General features: G+C 42.6%; 1 protein-coding gene across 2 annotated transcripts; it reads left to right on the top strand.

The window, feature by feature from the left end:
- Positions 1–77: 77 nt before the first annotated feature.
- Positions 78–12072, top strand: KIFBP (kinesin family binding protein). Of its 2 annotated transcripts, none has more exons than XM_063406371.1 (7): positions 78–465; positions 2713–2811; positions 5913–5992; positions 6105–6288; positions 7412–7496; positions 9698–9807; positions 10543–12072. In XM_063406371.1, the coding sequence occupies exons 1-7, from the start codon at positions 121–123 to the stop codon at positions 11419–11421; spliced, it is 1782 nt and encodes a 593-aa protein (XP_063262441.1). In that variant the 5' UTR covers positions 78–120; the 3' UTR covers positions 11422–12072. The 2 variants fall into 2 exon arrangements, with proteins under 2 accessions (XP_063262441.1, XP_063262440.1); XM_063406370.1 differs by having other exon boundaries at positions 9695–9807.
- Positions 12073–12325: the final 253 nt, after the last annotated feature.

The following is a 12325-nucleotide window of genomic DNA, read 5'->3' as shown; positions in this document are numbered from 1 at the left end:
GGCCGCTCCCGCTCTCCGCCCCCCTCACGGCGCCGCCTGAGGGGCGGGGCCGGCGCGGGGCGGGGCCGGGCGCGCGCGCGTGCGGCGGCGCGGGGCGGGGCGGGGCGCGCGCGCGGGAAGATGGCGGCGGCGGGCGGAGGGTGGCCCGCGGTGTGCGCCAAGTTCCGCGCCGCCCGCACGCTCTCGGCCGTGGAGTCCCTCAAGGACCCCGAGACGGAGCCGTACCGCTCCAAGTACAGCGCCCGGGCGCTGCTGCAGGAGGTGAAGCAGCTGCTGAGCGCCGCCGAGGAGGGCGGCGAGGCGGTGCTGGCCGTGCGGCGGGCCGTGCTGGAGTACGAGCTGGGCGTCAACCACACGGACACCGAGGAGCTGTCGGCCGGCGAGGAGCACCTGCAGCGCTGCACGCAGCTCCTGGAGCCGCACCGCCTCTCCCCGGACTGCGTGTCCCTCTACATCCAGGCCCAGGTGGGCTGGGGGGCCGCAGGGGTGTCCGTGGGGCCGGGGCCTCAGGCGGAGCGGGGCCTTGTGCCGGTGCTCTCTGCAGTGGGCTGCGAGGAGATCCAGGGCGCCGCCGTGGCCTGACAGGTGCTGCTCCTTTAACCATAATAAACACAGCAGCCCCGGCGTTCAGGTCTTGCTGGAAGGAATCATTCACAGGTGGTGGCTGTTGGAGGGGTGCTTTTCCTGTTTTGAGTCTCCTTCTGGTGCTTCTGGGTGTTCAGAGCATCTAAAATATATTCTCCTTGAAACTGGGTGTTGACAGAGCAGTGTGCTCTTCTGGACAGGCTTGCAGTCTCATAGTAAGAACTGTGCAAGAATAAATTAAAACCCTCACTACAGAATTAATTTGCAATTCCTCAACTCATCCGTTGTCAAAGTGACATCGGGAGATGCCTTTATTGATGCATTATCCTGAAACGATAAACTATTTGCTTTTCAGCATTGCCTGTTGTATTTTAAGCTGTTACATTTTGTCCCAGATGGGTGAATAGAGTTTTGTTGGTGACTGAAGTAATAATATTTTCTCTTTATTCCGAAGAAGGGAACAGTGTTATCAAAATTAGTTCTTGCTACATGAAGCTTCTCAGAAGGGCCTTTATTTGATCACTATGTCATGGTAGCTGGTGTATTGTTAGGTGTCCTAGGTATCTGACTCTAGACCCCACATGAAATGGAGCAGTTATTTAGATATCTCTGTCAGAAATGGTTGCCCTAATTAGAGAAGGCTCTACAGCACTTCCTCATCAAACTGTCAAGGAATTGTAGGCTGATGTGGAAAGGTGCAAATGAAACGATGACTTGTCTTAACACTGGTTGAATTAGCTGTGTTGTCTGGAACAGTGAGCTTACATCTGCTCCTTGTCCTTCAGTGTGAGGGTTTGGATACACTGCTCCCAGCCTGTTACCCTTTGTAAGGTGAGGAGATCTCTCCAGCTGCAATGAGGTAACCTCTTCCCACATGTTCCTGGGGAGATGTGGCTCTGTGGCTCAGCACCAGAGGTTCCAGTGTGAACTGGTGTGCTGGAGAGCAGCTCTTGTCTCTGTTAGCCCAAGTCTGCATGCCTGGCTGTTTCGGGGCCTTCAGGAAGCAGCAGGGTAGAGGTGGTTGTGCATGTGCAGTGCTGGGCCTGCTCCTGCCTGGCAGTGTCCCGAGGTGTGGAGCTGAGCACAGCGCTGGGAAATGAACCCTCAGCCCTCGGTCCCAGGGCTGGAGCAGCCTTGAGTATTTAATTTAAACCATTTTGGATTGAAAAGCAGGGATTGTCATCAGTGGCAGGACTTCACCTTCTGGGCTGTCTGGAGTGTGTTGCCACGGCACTGATTGCTATTTTGTAGGAACAAGCATTCCTTTTTCCTGCTGGGCCTCTTTCTTCAGCCCCACTTCTGATTTCTGAGCTTTTGCATAAGATTGTGTTCCCAGTCTAATGGGATCTGCGCCGTTCCACTGCTTGGCCTTCGGCAAAGTGTTTCAGTTCATAAACAACATGTGATGTGCTTTCTTACAAAAATAGTAGAATGGAGCTAAAAGGGACAGGGCTGGCATACAGCTACACATTCTAATTATTTTGAAGGTTTTGGGGGTTTTCTTTTAGCCCTCTTGAGTTTTGTAACAGCACTGCCTAGGATTTAAATTAGCACATGAGACATAGATTAACACCTTCATCTTATTAATAAAATCGGGGGCACTTTTTGTCAAAGTGGGGTTCACAGATGGAGTAAGTTGCTATGTACATTGATTTAACTTAAATTTGAAGGCAGTAGTCTATAACTTGGATCTCAGAGGTGCTTTTTATCTCTTTCCATTGTTGAAAATACACAAGCATTCATTCCTAGCATTTTTTCCTGTTAATTTTTTCTGTGGAGTCATGTTAACAAATTTCTGATTTCTTGTCTCTTTTTATGATATTTGTATGTGATGTAAAAGCTGTGCAGAACATATTTTGTGGAAAAAGCTCATTATTTGAATACACTAGTCCTTATCTAGCAGAGTAAACAGAGAAGGACTGTGAGGTGAATTTTTTATGTGAAATTTCCTCTGTGAAAACCCCTTCTCTTTTGAGCAACACACAGTGAAATGTGTGGGTACAATTTCTGTTTTTTGAAATTCGTTGTGTTAGAATACACATATATAAGGGCAAAGACTGATCAATTGTTTGGGAAAAAATGTGTAATGTAAATGGAATGTGACTTTTTTTTTTTCTTTACCTTTAGAACAATCTGGGGATCCTGTGGTCTCAAAGGGATGAAATTGAAACTGCACAAACTTACTTGGAATCTGCAGAAGCCTTGTATAATCAATACATGAAAGAGGTAATGTGTAAATATCATGGCACTTCTTATTTTCATGTGCCACTTGCAGGTTAAGTAATCTTTGAAATAAACATGCAATGGAATTCTGAGTTTCTGTGCTTTATACTGGCTGCTGTGTGATACTTTTGGCAAGTGATACAAGTTGTACTGCAGTATAGGACAAGGCAAATTACAGCATTACTTGCTAATTTCAAAACAGAAAATAATACTGCTCAAAAATAATGATCCCTTTTGAAAGCCCTTTAATAATCGAAAATTGACACCTGGTAGAACTGGGGATTTAATGAGGACTATTATTAAATCTTATCTTGGAAATGCAATAAAAATGTCCATTGCTTTCAGTGGGAAAAGGAAACAAAACTAATATTTGCATGGCTTGCTCTGACTGTGCAGTGTTTTGCAGGGGCAAGTAGTTTAGTTCCACATCCAAGAGGACAGTCTCACAGACAGCTAACCCTCTCATGCATATTAAACAACCTTTGGAGCTGGGGATTCTGCTGTGTATCCTACAAAGGCTCCCTTGTGCTGTTTTTAAGCTCTTTGCAAAGCTGTTCCTACACTGACTTCCCTCAGGGACAGTTCTGGAGTGGGCTGAAAACATTTGTGGCCTTCAAGAAGCAGTAGCTGTGTCTCAGGACAGCTGAATATGTTGGACAGACCTTAGGTTCAGGAAATAACAGGTTCAGTTTGGTCTTCCCATGAAGTTGGATTAGACTACTGATTACACTTGTGGAGGTTTTTAGAATGGGCGAGTCTTTATTGGTTGGTTACTGCCCTTGTTCCATTTTTGCAGCCGTGCTGCCTACAGTGATGGGAGGTAGTGGCTCTAGAAGAAAGCCCCACTTGTGCAGAAAAGCTTGTCAGCTTGTCTCCTGCTCCCTGCATCAGCTGGTCTAACCAGAGATAGTGCATCTCTCTACAGACTCTCTCTAGTTAATTCCTCATGTTCACCTTTGGTATTTATACCCAGCCCCAGCTATCACACGACTTCCAGAAGCTTCTGGCTTGCTCCAGTGATTATGAAATTAAACTGGTACTATGGTGGATTAAAGTGCTGCCAGGTACTTTGCATTTGCATTGTAGACTTTTTGGAAACTTTAAATTTTTGTTAGTAGTGGTTACTGAATATATCTTCTGAGGCTTTGCTGCCTGACTAGGGTTATATATGTGTGATGATTGTTTCCAATCATTGATTTCTCTCAACATTATTTGCCATGTACAGTTCAAGGCATTATGTAGTCAAGCACAACTATGCTTTAAGTCTTTCTTTTAGACAAAACTACAGATTTATATAATGATGTCAACACTTGTCTTTCACAAATTATAAATAAGTGAATATACTTTTCTTAACATTCCCCATTTTTAGCCTATCAGGAAGCCTTTCTGTCAGGGAGTCTGGTAAACTGCTGATGATGGAGACATTTTCCTGAGCTGGTGGATTTAGTTGGTTACTGACTGGGTCTAATTAACTTATAAATTGGACAGGGTGGTTCCCCCCTTAAAGCAAAACCAAGGCAAGGAGCTTGGGCTAATGAAGTCCACTTAGAAAGGAGAGTTGGAGAGCTCTTTCTGAGGATAAGTAAAGGCATAAGGCTTGATATCAGAAATAGATCTGTAGATACAGGAAGGAGGCAAGAGTTCTGCTTACTGTGTCATTTCAGTTCTTCTGTTTGCAGGAATAGCTCTAGTCTTGCCAGAATATACTCCAAATCTTGTTAGAGCGTTTGTATCTAAAGAAATCAAGAGGAAGAGTTATAAATTCACCTCTTAAAAACTAATGAGGTGTAAACAGAAACTTACAGATTAAAAGATCATATACGAAAATCTACATGCCTCTAACATGCTTTAGTTTATTCGTCACTATCTGTTTCAGGTACATTTGTTCATTAAGATGAGTAAAACACTTCTAATTGAAAGCAAGTAAACAAGTCCATTCAGGGATTTTTAATGAGAGGCAGTACAAACACAGTATGTGTTCTTCCCTGTCAACTGAGTGTATTCTCTGCCCTTGTTCTTGTTCCTGCCTAAGTGTGTATTAACTCATGAAAAGTATTTATTGAAACTGATTTTTTTATTTGTTGCCTTACTTTTTCTTGGGCTAAGAAAGAAACGGGGTTAGGAAAGGGCTAGACAAGCTGCATACTAACCTGGGCTTTGTTGCTGGCAGACACGCTGGACACCCTCCAGGATGCACTGCGTAATGGGAGAGAAGTTCTCTTTAAAAGATGGTTTCATTTGAAGTGTTTTAGAATTGGCACCTGAAGTTATCCACAATTGCAAAGAAAATGGGATAAGCACAGGCTAATAAAGCTCTGCCATAAGCAATGTTAATATGTTGGGTTGCCTGTGAGCTGTCTGGTAACATTATTGACAATTGTCTTAAGGCAGATTTGGATACAGCAATGCCAAAAGGTGTGTAGTTATCAGTGTAAGGATTCTTGAAACTGCAGAGCTCGTGGTTTAAAGAAAAAAAAGCTCTTCTAATTATGGGAACGAGCACATTTAATAACTTGCATGTAGGTTATGCCTGATAGGAAGGTTTAGCAGCTTCATCCTCCAAAGACATTGCGTGTTGTCTCATTTTTTTGTCTGAGTAAATGATCTTGCCAGCTTGTGGGTACTGAGAGTCCCTTCACAGCAGCTCTGCTGAGCACTCTGCACTTCGTGTTCTCTGCAGTACTTCCTGCAGGATGTTTTCTTGCTACTGATCAGTGCAGCTGGGCAAAGGAATGTTTCACACTTGAGGGCATGCTTGGTATTAGATTGATGCCTAACCCAGTATGTTACTGTACAAAATAAAGACATCCAGTGGAGTCCTGGCTGAGTATGTCAGTGCAGGCAGCATGCATTACTTTAAAGTACATAAGCAAAAGTCTCCTGCAAGCTGTGAACCTTGTCATTCCTTGTGGAATTGTGACTTTCATCCCCCAAATCTCCTGAGTGCTGTGGAATTGCTCCTGAGATGTGGCACTGAGATGGGTTATGTGAAGCTTTGTTGAATTTGGGATTGGCAGATGGTAAAAGATGTGCAGCCAGGAGAGGGAGCACTGTGCCACAGAGTAAGAAACGTGGGATGCTCAATGTGTCATGTACCCTTGCAGGATGGAAATCCTCCCCTGGATCCCAGTGAACATTTCATGGCAGAAGAAGAAAAACTCACAGACCAAGAAAGATCCAAAAGGTGGGTGTCAAGCAGCATCCTTACATTATTATTATTATTATTTTTAAATTATGATGGTGTATTTAGAGAGGGAAAAAAAAGAAATCTGAAGAGACTGTTGGTTTTCTTCCAGATTTGAAAAAGCCTACACGCATACTCTGTACTACCTGGCACAAGTGTACCAGCACCTGGACATGATTGAGAAGGCTGCTCAGTATTGCCACACTACTCTGAAACGGCAGCTCGAGTACTGTGGCTACTACCCCGTGGAATGGGCACGCAACGCTGCCACTCTGTCACAGTACTATCTCTCCAAGGTAATGCAGCCAGAGCTTCTCTGCTGTAGTTGTACCATTAGTGCAACTGTCAACTAAAAGAGTTGTTTAAACAGCTCTTTGAGACAGGGCTCCGAGGTGAATTGAAAATGTGCACCTATAAAACCACAAGTTGTCTTCTGACATGAAGCATCTGTCAGGTTTTTTTTGAAGAGGACATGGTGGCTTTCCTGTGGTGTTGCAATGGCAGTGGGGAAGATGAACAGGGGTGTAGACATGAGAAAAGCTCTAGAATTAATGAAATACTAGCAGTCATGTGATGCCATGTTCCTAAGTAAACTTTAGGGTTCTAATAAAAAATTTAATTAAAAATTCTTTCTTATATTGTTCTCTTACAATAAAGTTTGAAAACAAAAAGCATCTGAGGGCCCAGGTATGGCTTATTGTTTACTGTGAATTGTTGTCCTTTGTACCTTAGCATGTGCTCAAGAGTTGTTTGAACCTACGTGAACATTAAAGTGAATATGTGAATTGGTAGCTGTTTGCCCACATATTAACTCTAAACAATCTACTGTTAAAGAAGTGCTTCAGCTTTATTTAGGAATTTCTATAGTACAGGCTATTTAGATGCTCTTTTCTGATGCTTAAAAAGATTCCTGCCCCACCTGAGGCAGTTAATGTTGTTGTTCCATAGGAACAACTAATTTTCATATATTTTTGATGCATTGCTAGCACTAATTATTTAACAGTGCAGTGCCAGATATGGGTAAAGACTCAAGGTGTTGGCTTGTACGTCCGGCTTGTTCCCACCAACACCCCATGATAGTGTTTGCCACAAGGTATCACTTCCTTCACCTCGGGGCAGCCAGAGCAGCAGAGAGCAGAACAGCCAGAACGTTCAGTGTGCATAGCCAGCATTAAAGGAAAGGCTGTTGTGGTTGTGGTACTGCAAAAACAATCTGAAAATATTCTATTCAGTGATAGGTGTGGAAAATTTGTGTTTTCTTCCTGTGCCTGTGGAATATGCTCCAGAGCCTCTCAGTTCTGTCATTTCCCTTGTGGTCATGTATGCTCACACTGAGGTGAGGGTTTGGCCAAGTGAGAGCAGTGCTGGAGCTGCTCACACCAGTGACACCAGTGCTAAACGCTGCTCTGTTTCTCTCAGGAATGCTTTATGGAGGCTCGACACTGTCTAGCAGCAGCCAGTGTCATCTTTAGCCAAGCTGGACAGGTGTCATCTGCTGAAGATGGTAAGTTTATTGAAAAGTTTTGAATAAAATTACTGTGAATTAAGCATCGTTATGTGTTACTGTTTAAAACTGAAGTTTAACAACATGTATAAAATTTACTCCAGTGTTAATTTTCTAAAATATTTTTCAATAAATTTAAATGTTTCTGAAAAGCAACTGATGCCTTGGGAAGGCTGACCTGAAACAGAAACTGGGCAGAGCTAAGAGAATAAAGTAGGTATTTATTATTGAAAGGCCTTTAGGGATACACCTTGGGCAGGACAAGAGCCTGGCCAGGGCTACACCCAAGGTGGACTAAGAATGGTCACAAAATGGACAAATGGTCACGAGGTCTCACACTTTTGTAAGTTTTGGTCCATTTGCATATTGGGGTTTAATTGTCCAATTACAGCTTCAGGGTTTGAGGTCCCATCCTTGTTCCTCCTTTCAGTCCACTCTTGTTTGTGCTTTTGGGCCTGAAGGTTGTCCTTGGTCCTCAGCAGGAAAAGGATTTGTTTTGTGTCCCTGCTCTGTGAAGAGCTGAGTGACACTGAATGTGAGCTCAGAGCTGCACCCCTGGGCAGCACGGAGCCTGAAAAATGTGAAAGCTGAAACTGAAGGCATCACTACACCCCTGTGAGAAAAAGTCAAGCACTTGTTTCTGGTGTTTCAGAAAGCATAGCAGAGTAAAAGTGAAATTTGAAACAATATCCACTTCAACAGTGGCAACGCCTCTGTTCATCCATTTGGCTTTGTACGTGTGTTAAAAATGCAGTTTGCCTCAGTGATCAGGGGGCAGTCATTCAGTGAACCAAACCAGATGCTTCTTGGGAATAGCTTTAAAAGAGGGAGCAAAACTGCGGCTTTTGAAACCCCAAATCCAGAAGGTACTTGTATTGTGTTTTGTTGCTAGATGCTGCAGCATCATCAGTGGCTGTTTTTGGAGTTGCCCTCCTTGTTGTTTGGGCATTAATGCAAAGGAACAACTTGGCAGTCCAAGTGAATAGCAGTAAAAGAAACTTCTAGAGAACTGACCTTAGTTTTAAGGACCTGTGGTTCCATGATAGTGTCAGTGCTCTGTTTTAGGCCTAGTCTTTGCTTATCTACAGCACACCCTTTTATGTCTGTCTTGGGCAAGTGGAAGCTTCCATTTTATACAGCTTTAATTTGAGGAGAGGAAGCAAGTATGAGTCAACTGAGTTCTGTCTTGACTTCTTCTGCTCCACATAGGAGTAGTGATAATCCCGTTTGTTTTGGTGAATAATTGCTTATCCTACCTTCCCTTCCTTTTCATGGGCAGAGAGCTGGGCTGTGGACTTGCAGAAGGTTCTAACTTACAGAAAGACCAGTACACAGTCAGCGTTGGCCATTCTCAAGCACATTCGTTTTATCATGTTAATTGGAATATAAACTAACATAGACATAATTAATAAATGTGCCTGTTCTTAGATTAGCAACAATTCTTAATTCATTAATCGAAATTGATTTGCTCTAATGAAAGATAATGAGTGCAGGGGTCTGAGTCTGAAGTTGGCTTTTTATTAGATGAACAGAAGTGCTGCTGTCCTGTGTGAATGTCCTCTCGCTGTTCAGCTCACTCACTGCCTTCTGCAGAGACTGGGAAATGAGTTTTCATTGAAATCTGTTTGGTTTATGAACATGTTATCTTAAGTCATCAGCAATGCTGCTATTTATGGTAGTGGGGAGACTTCGGGGGGAAAAATACAGAAGTTGTAGAGCTTATAAATTTTATGTTTGTACCAGGTAGCTTAACCAAAGGCAGTTTCCCCATTTTGTTCCCTTTTATGGTAGCAAGTCTGGAGCCCATTGCAGTAGAAATGCCCTTATCATCCTCACAAACAACTACTGGGCAGACAGCTGAATCTCAGAAAATGAATTATCCTGATTTCTTTCTCTTACTACAAAGAGACCTGGAAACCTTTTCCAGTAAAACACCTTGAAGATTAAAGGTCTTTTTAAAAATTCATTATGATCTATTTATTTTCAGAATTCATACATGACAAATCCATATTAATCTTTACAGGTTCCTACCAGAAATGACAGTTTACAGAACTATTACATAAACTAACACGAAAAACATATTTCTGTCTAACCATGAGGAAAACTAAGTACAAGTATATTCTTTGCATGTAACATTTGAGGGTCTTGCTGGAGTGCTGGACTTCTCTTAAAGTTTTTCTGTGTTAATGTCCATTCAGCAGATGAAACAGAGCCAGACCAACAGGACCTTCCAGAGAGGAAAGCTGAAATTGCAAGGTGTTGGATTAAGTATTGCCTGAATCTTCTGCAAAGCGCTCGGAAATTGCTTGAGGTAACAGCAAATCTGTTCTGTAGCTGTCATTGTCTAACAGCAAGCTGAGTCTGCTTTGATGTTTGCAAGAGGAATCAATTTGCAGTTGGTAACAAGGAATAAATTATTGCCCAGTGAACAAAACAACAAATGCTTGCAATGTAGCAAGTGGTTCATGGTATGCTTTGGCTTAAATGCAGCACTTAAGGGTAAGCACAGATAGAGGATCCACTCTGTAGAGTGATCAGTGCATTGCTTTTATTGCAACTTCATAACTTTTCCTCTTCTCCGCTGCACTTTCTTGCAGCTGGATTTGACAGATTCCTTCTTACTTAACTGCTAGTAAGAACACTGTCTTAATATGCAACAGTTTTCTGTGCTGATGTTCTCATTCATTTAAGCATTTGATTAATTCAGATTTCATTCAGTTCACTTAATTCATTCAAGTATTTCTTCAGATGTTTAAACCAGCATTTGCTGAAACGCTTTGTGAAGCAGAGCCTTTGGGCTTAACATTTATTCCTTTGTCTGTTTTGTCACACAGGGTAGGGAGACTAAACCAACTTAATTTTATGTCTTTTCAGAATTGATTATGTAATTTACAGGATTCTTTTGTTAATATAAGGCCTCATATATCAACAATTTCTCTTTCGTCTTCTTGTTCACTAGTTTATATTTCAAAGGTGACTCAGAATGATTCAGTTTCTCTCTTTATAAGCCAGATTCGTTTTTAATTAGCATATTTTCTCATTTCAGGATAACATAGGGGAGCTGGATCCAGACAGGCAATTGGAACTTAAAGCCCAAAGGAAAAAAGAAGAGGATGAGAAAGAGAAGGGCAGGAAAAAAGCTGTCCTTTTTGGGACAAGTGATATTTGTGACTCTGTCTTAGCCATGGAGGAGAAAGTGAGCAGCGTATATCCTTTAGATTTTCAAGAAGCCAGAGAAATCTTCCTGGTTGGTCAGAACTATGTTCAGGAAGCAAAAGAGTTCTTTCAGGTTGATGGTTACGTTACTGACCATATTGAAATTGTTCAGGACCACAGTGCTCTGTTTAAGGTACTTGCTTTCTTTGAAGAGGACTATGAGAGGCGCTGCAAAATGCACAAGCGTAGAATAGACATGCTGGAGCCCATCTATGCAGACCTGAACCCCCAGTACTACCTGTTGATCTGTAGGCAGCTTCAGTGTGAACTAGCTGACACCTATTATGAGATGATGGATTTAAAGGTAGCTATTGGCAACAGGTTAGAGAAACTAGACTCGCACACAGTTAAAAAAATTAATTCTCTGGCTCAGTTTGCAATCAAATATTATGAACTCTTCTTGGATTCTTTGAGGAACCCTGATAAGGTGTTTCCTGAAAAACTCGAGGAAGATGTTCTTCGCCCTGCTATGGTGGCTAAGTTTCATATTGCACGACTATATGGTAAGCTTATTACTTCAGATAGTAAAAAGCAACTGGAAAATATGCAGACATCATTGGATTATTACACATTTCTGGTAGACTATTGTGAGAAGTATCCAGATGCTGTCCCTGCCATTGAAACTGAACTAGAACTCAGTAAGGAGATGGTGAATCTTCTTCCAGCAAGCATGGAGAGGCTAAGAACAAAGCTGTCTTCGTTTGTATAAATGCTTGCCTTGGAGGCAGTGGGCACTCTCAGAACAGTTACCTGTCCAAGGCAGGGCTGTGGCACAGCTTCCATACTGACTGATAGAAGTAAGGTGTCTGCAGGGACATCCACCTAGAGCCTGCACTAGTGTAACCCTGTGAAAAGCTCAGAGCTCTCCTGGTCCGTAGCTCACCCTCACTAATGGTATAAACTCTAAATGTAAAGTATAAGTCCAGCTAATGCTTTGTACTGTGATCTATATGTAAATATAAACCTTTTCTCCCTCACAGCTTTTTCTTTGGTGTATGATTCAGTTTTTAAATGTAGTGCTGTATGAAAATAGTTTCTTTTAAGAGAATCTTCTCTAAGAATTTTTTTCTAATAAACCTGAGGCACGTTCTTCCAACTAGAATGCATTTTATCTCTTCTGAAGTTTGTCCCTAGAAAACTTTATCAATGTGAAGGGAACCTGTTTTCAGTATTTATTTTGTATGTTGCTTGTTGTTCTTTTCCCTTGTTCCCAATTAAAACCTTGTTGATAGAGGCTCAATAAATGGACTAGCTTGGCTAAATGTTCCTTTAGAGTTCTCGGAATTCTGTTTCCCATGTCTTACGAAGATCCAATATGCCTTTTAACTTTGGCCAAAATAAATAGTTGTGAAAATGTTTCCATCGGAGTGTCTTCACTAAAAACACATGAGCAATTGTGGTGCCAGAAGCCAGAGCAAGAAGGCAGCAAACTTTCTTTGTGGTGGGAGGAGATAGCCTGCTGTTAATACACCACAGAGCATTCACAGGTGACAGGTCCCGTGCTCCAGACGTTTGCCTAATACAGCTTGATGCCAAGGATGGCTGCTTTGTGCTGCTCAGGGAGCCCAGGTGCTGTTCCAGCAGGAGCTGGGATTGGGGTCTCTCTGGAGCTG

This window comes from Prinia subflava, chromosome 9, assembly GCF_021018805.1.
Source record: "Prinia subflava isolate CZ2003 ecotype Zambia chromosome 9, Cam_Psub_1.2, whole genome shotgun sequence".
Lineage (NCBI taxonomy): Eukaryota > Metazoa > Chordata > Aves > Passeriformes > Cisticolidae > Prinia > Prinia subflava.
Note: the sequence above shows the minus strand (reverse complement) of the source record. Positions and strands in the feature narration are given on the sequence as shown.

What these genes read in the sequence shown, in the direction of transcription:
- KIFBP (XM_063406370.1), top strand. Translation starts at nt 121, where the DNA reads ATGGCGGCGGCGGGCGGAGGGTGGCCCGCGGTGTGCGCCAAGTTCCGC. An exon ending in GACCAAGAAAGATCCAAAAG is followed by an intron (nt 5,993 to 6,104) that starts GTGGGTGTCAAG and finishes GTTTTCTTCCAG; the next exon opens with ATTTGAAAAAGCCTACACGC. An exon ending in GGTGTCATCTGCTGAAGATG is followed by an intron (nt 7,497 to 9,694) that starts GTAAGTTTATTG and finishes ATGTCCATTCAG; the next exon opens with CAGATGAAACAGAGCCAGAC.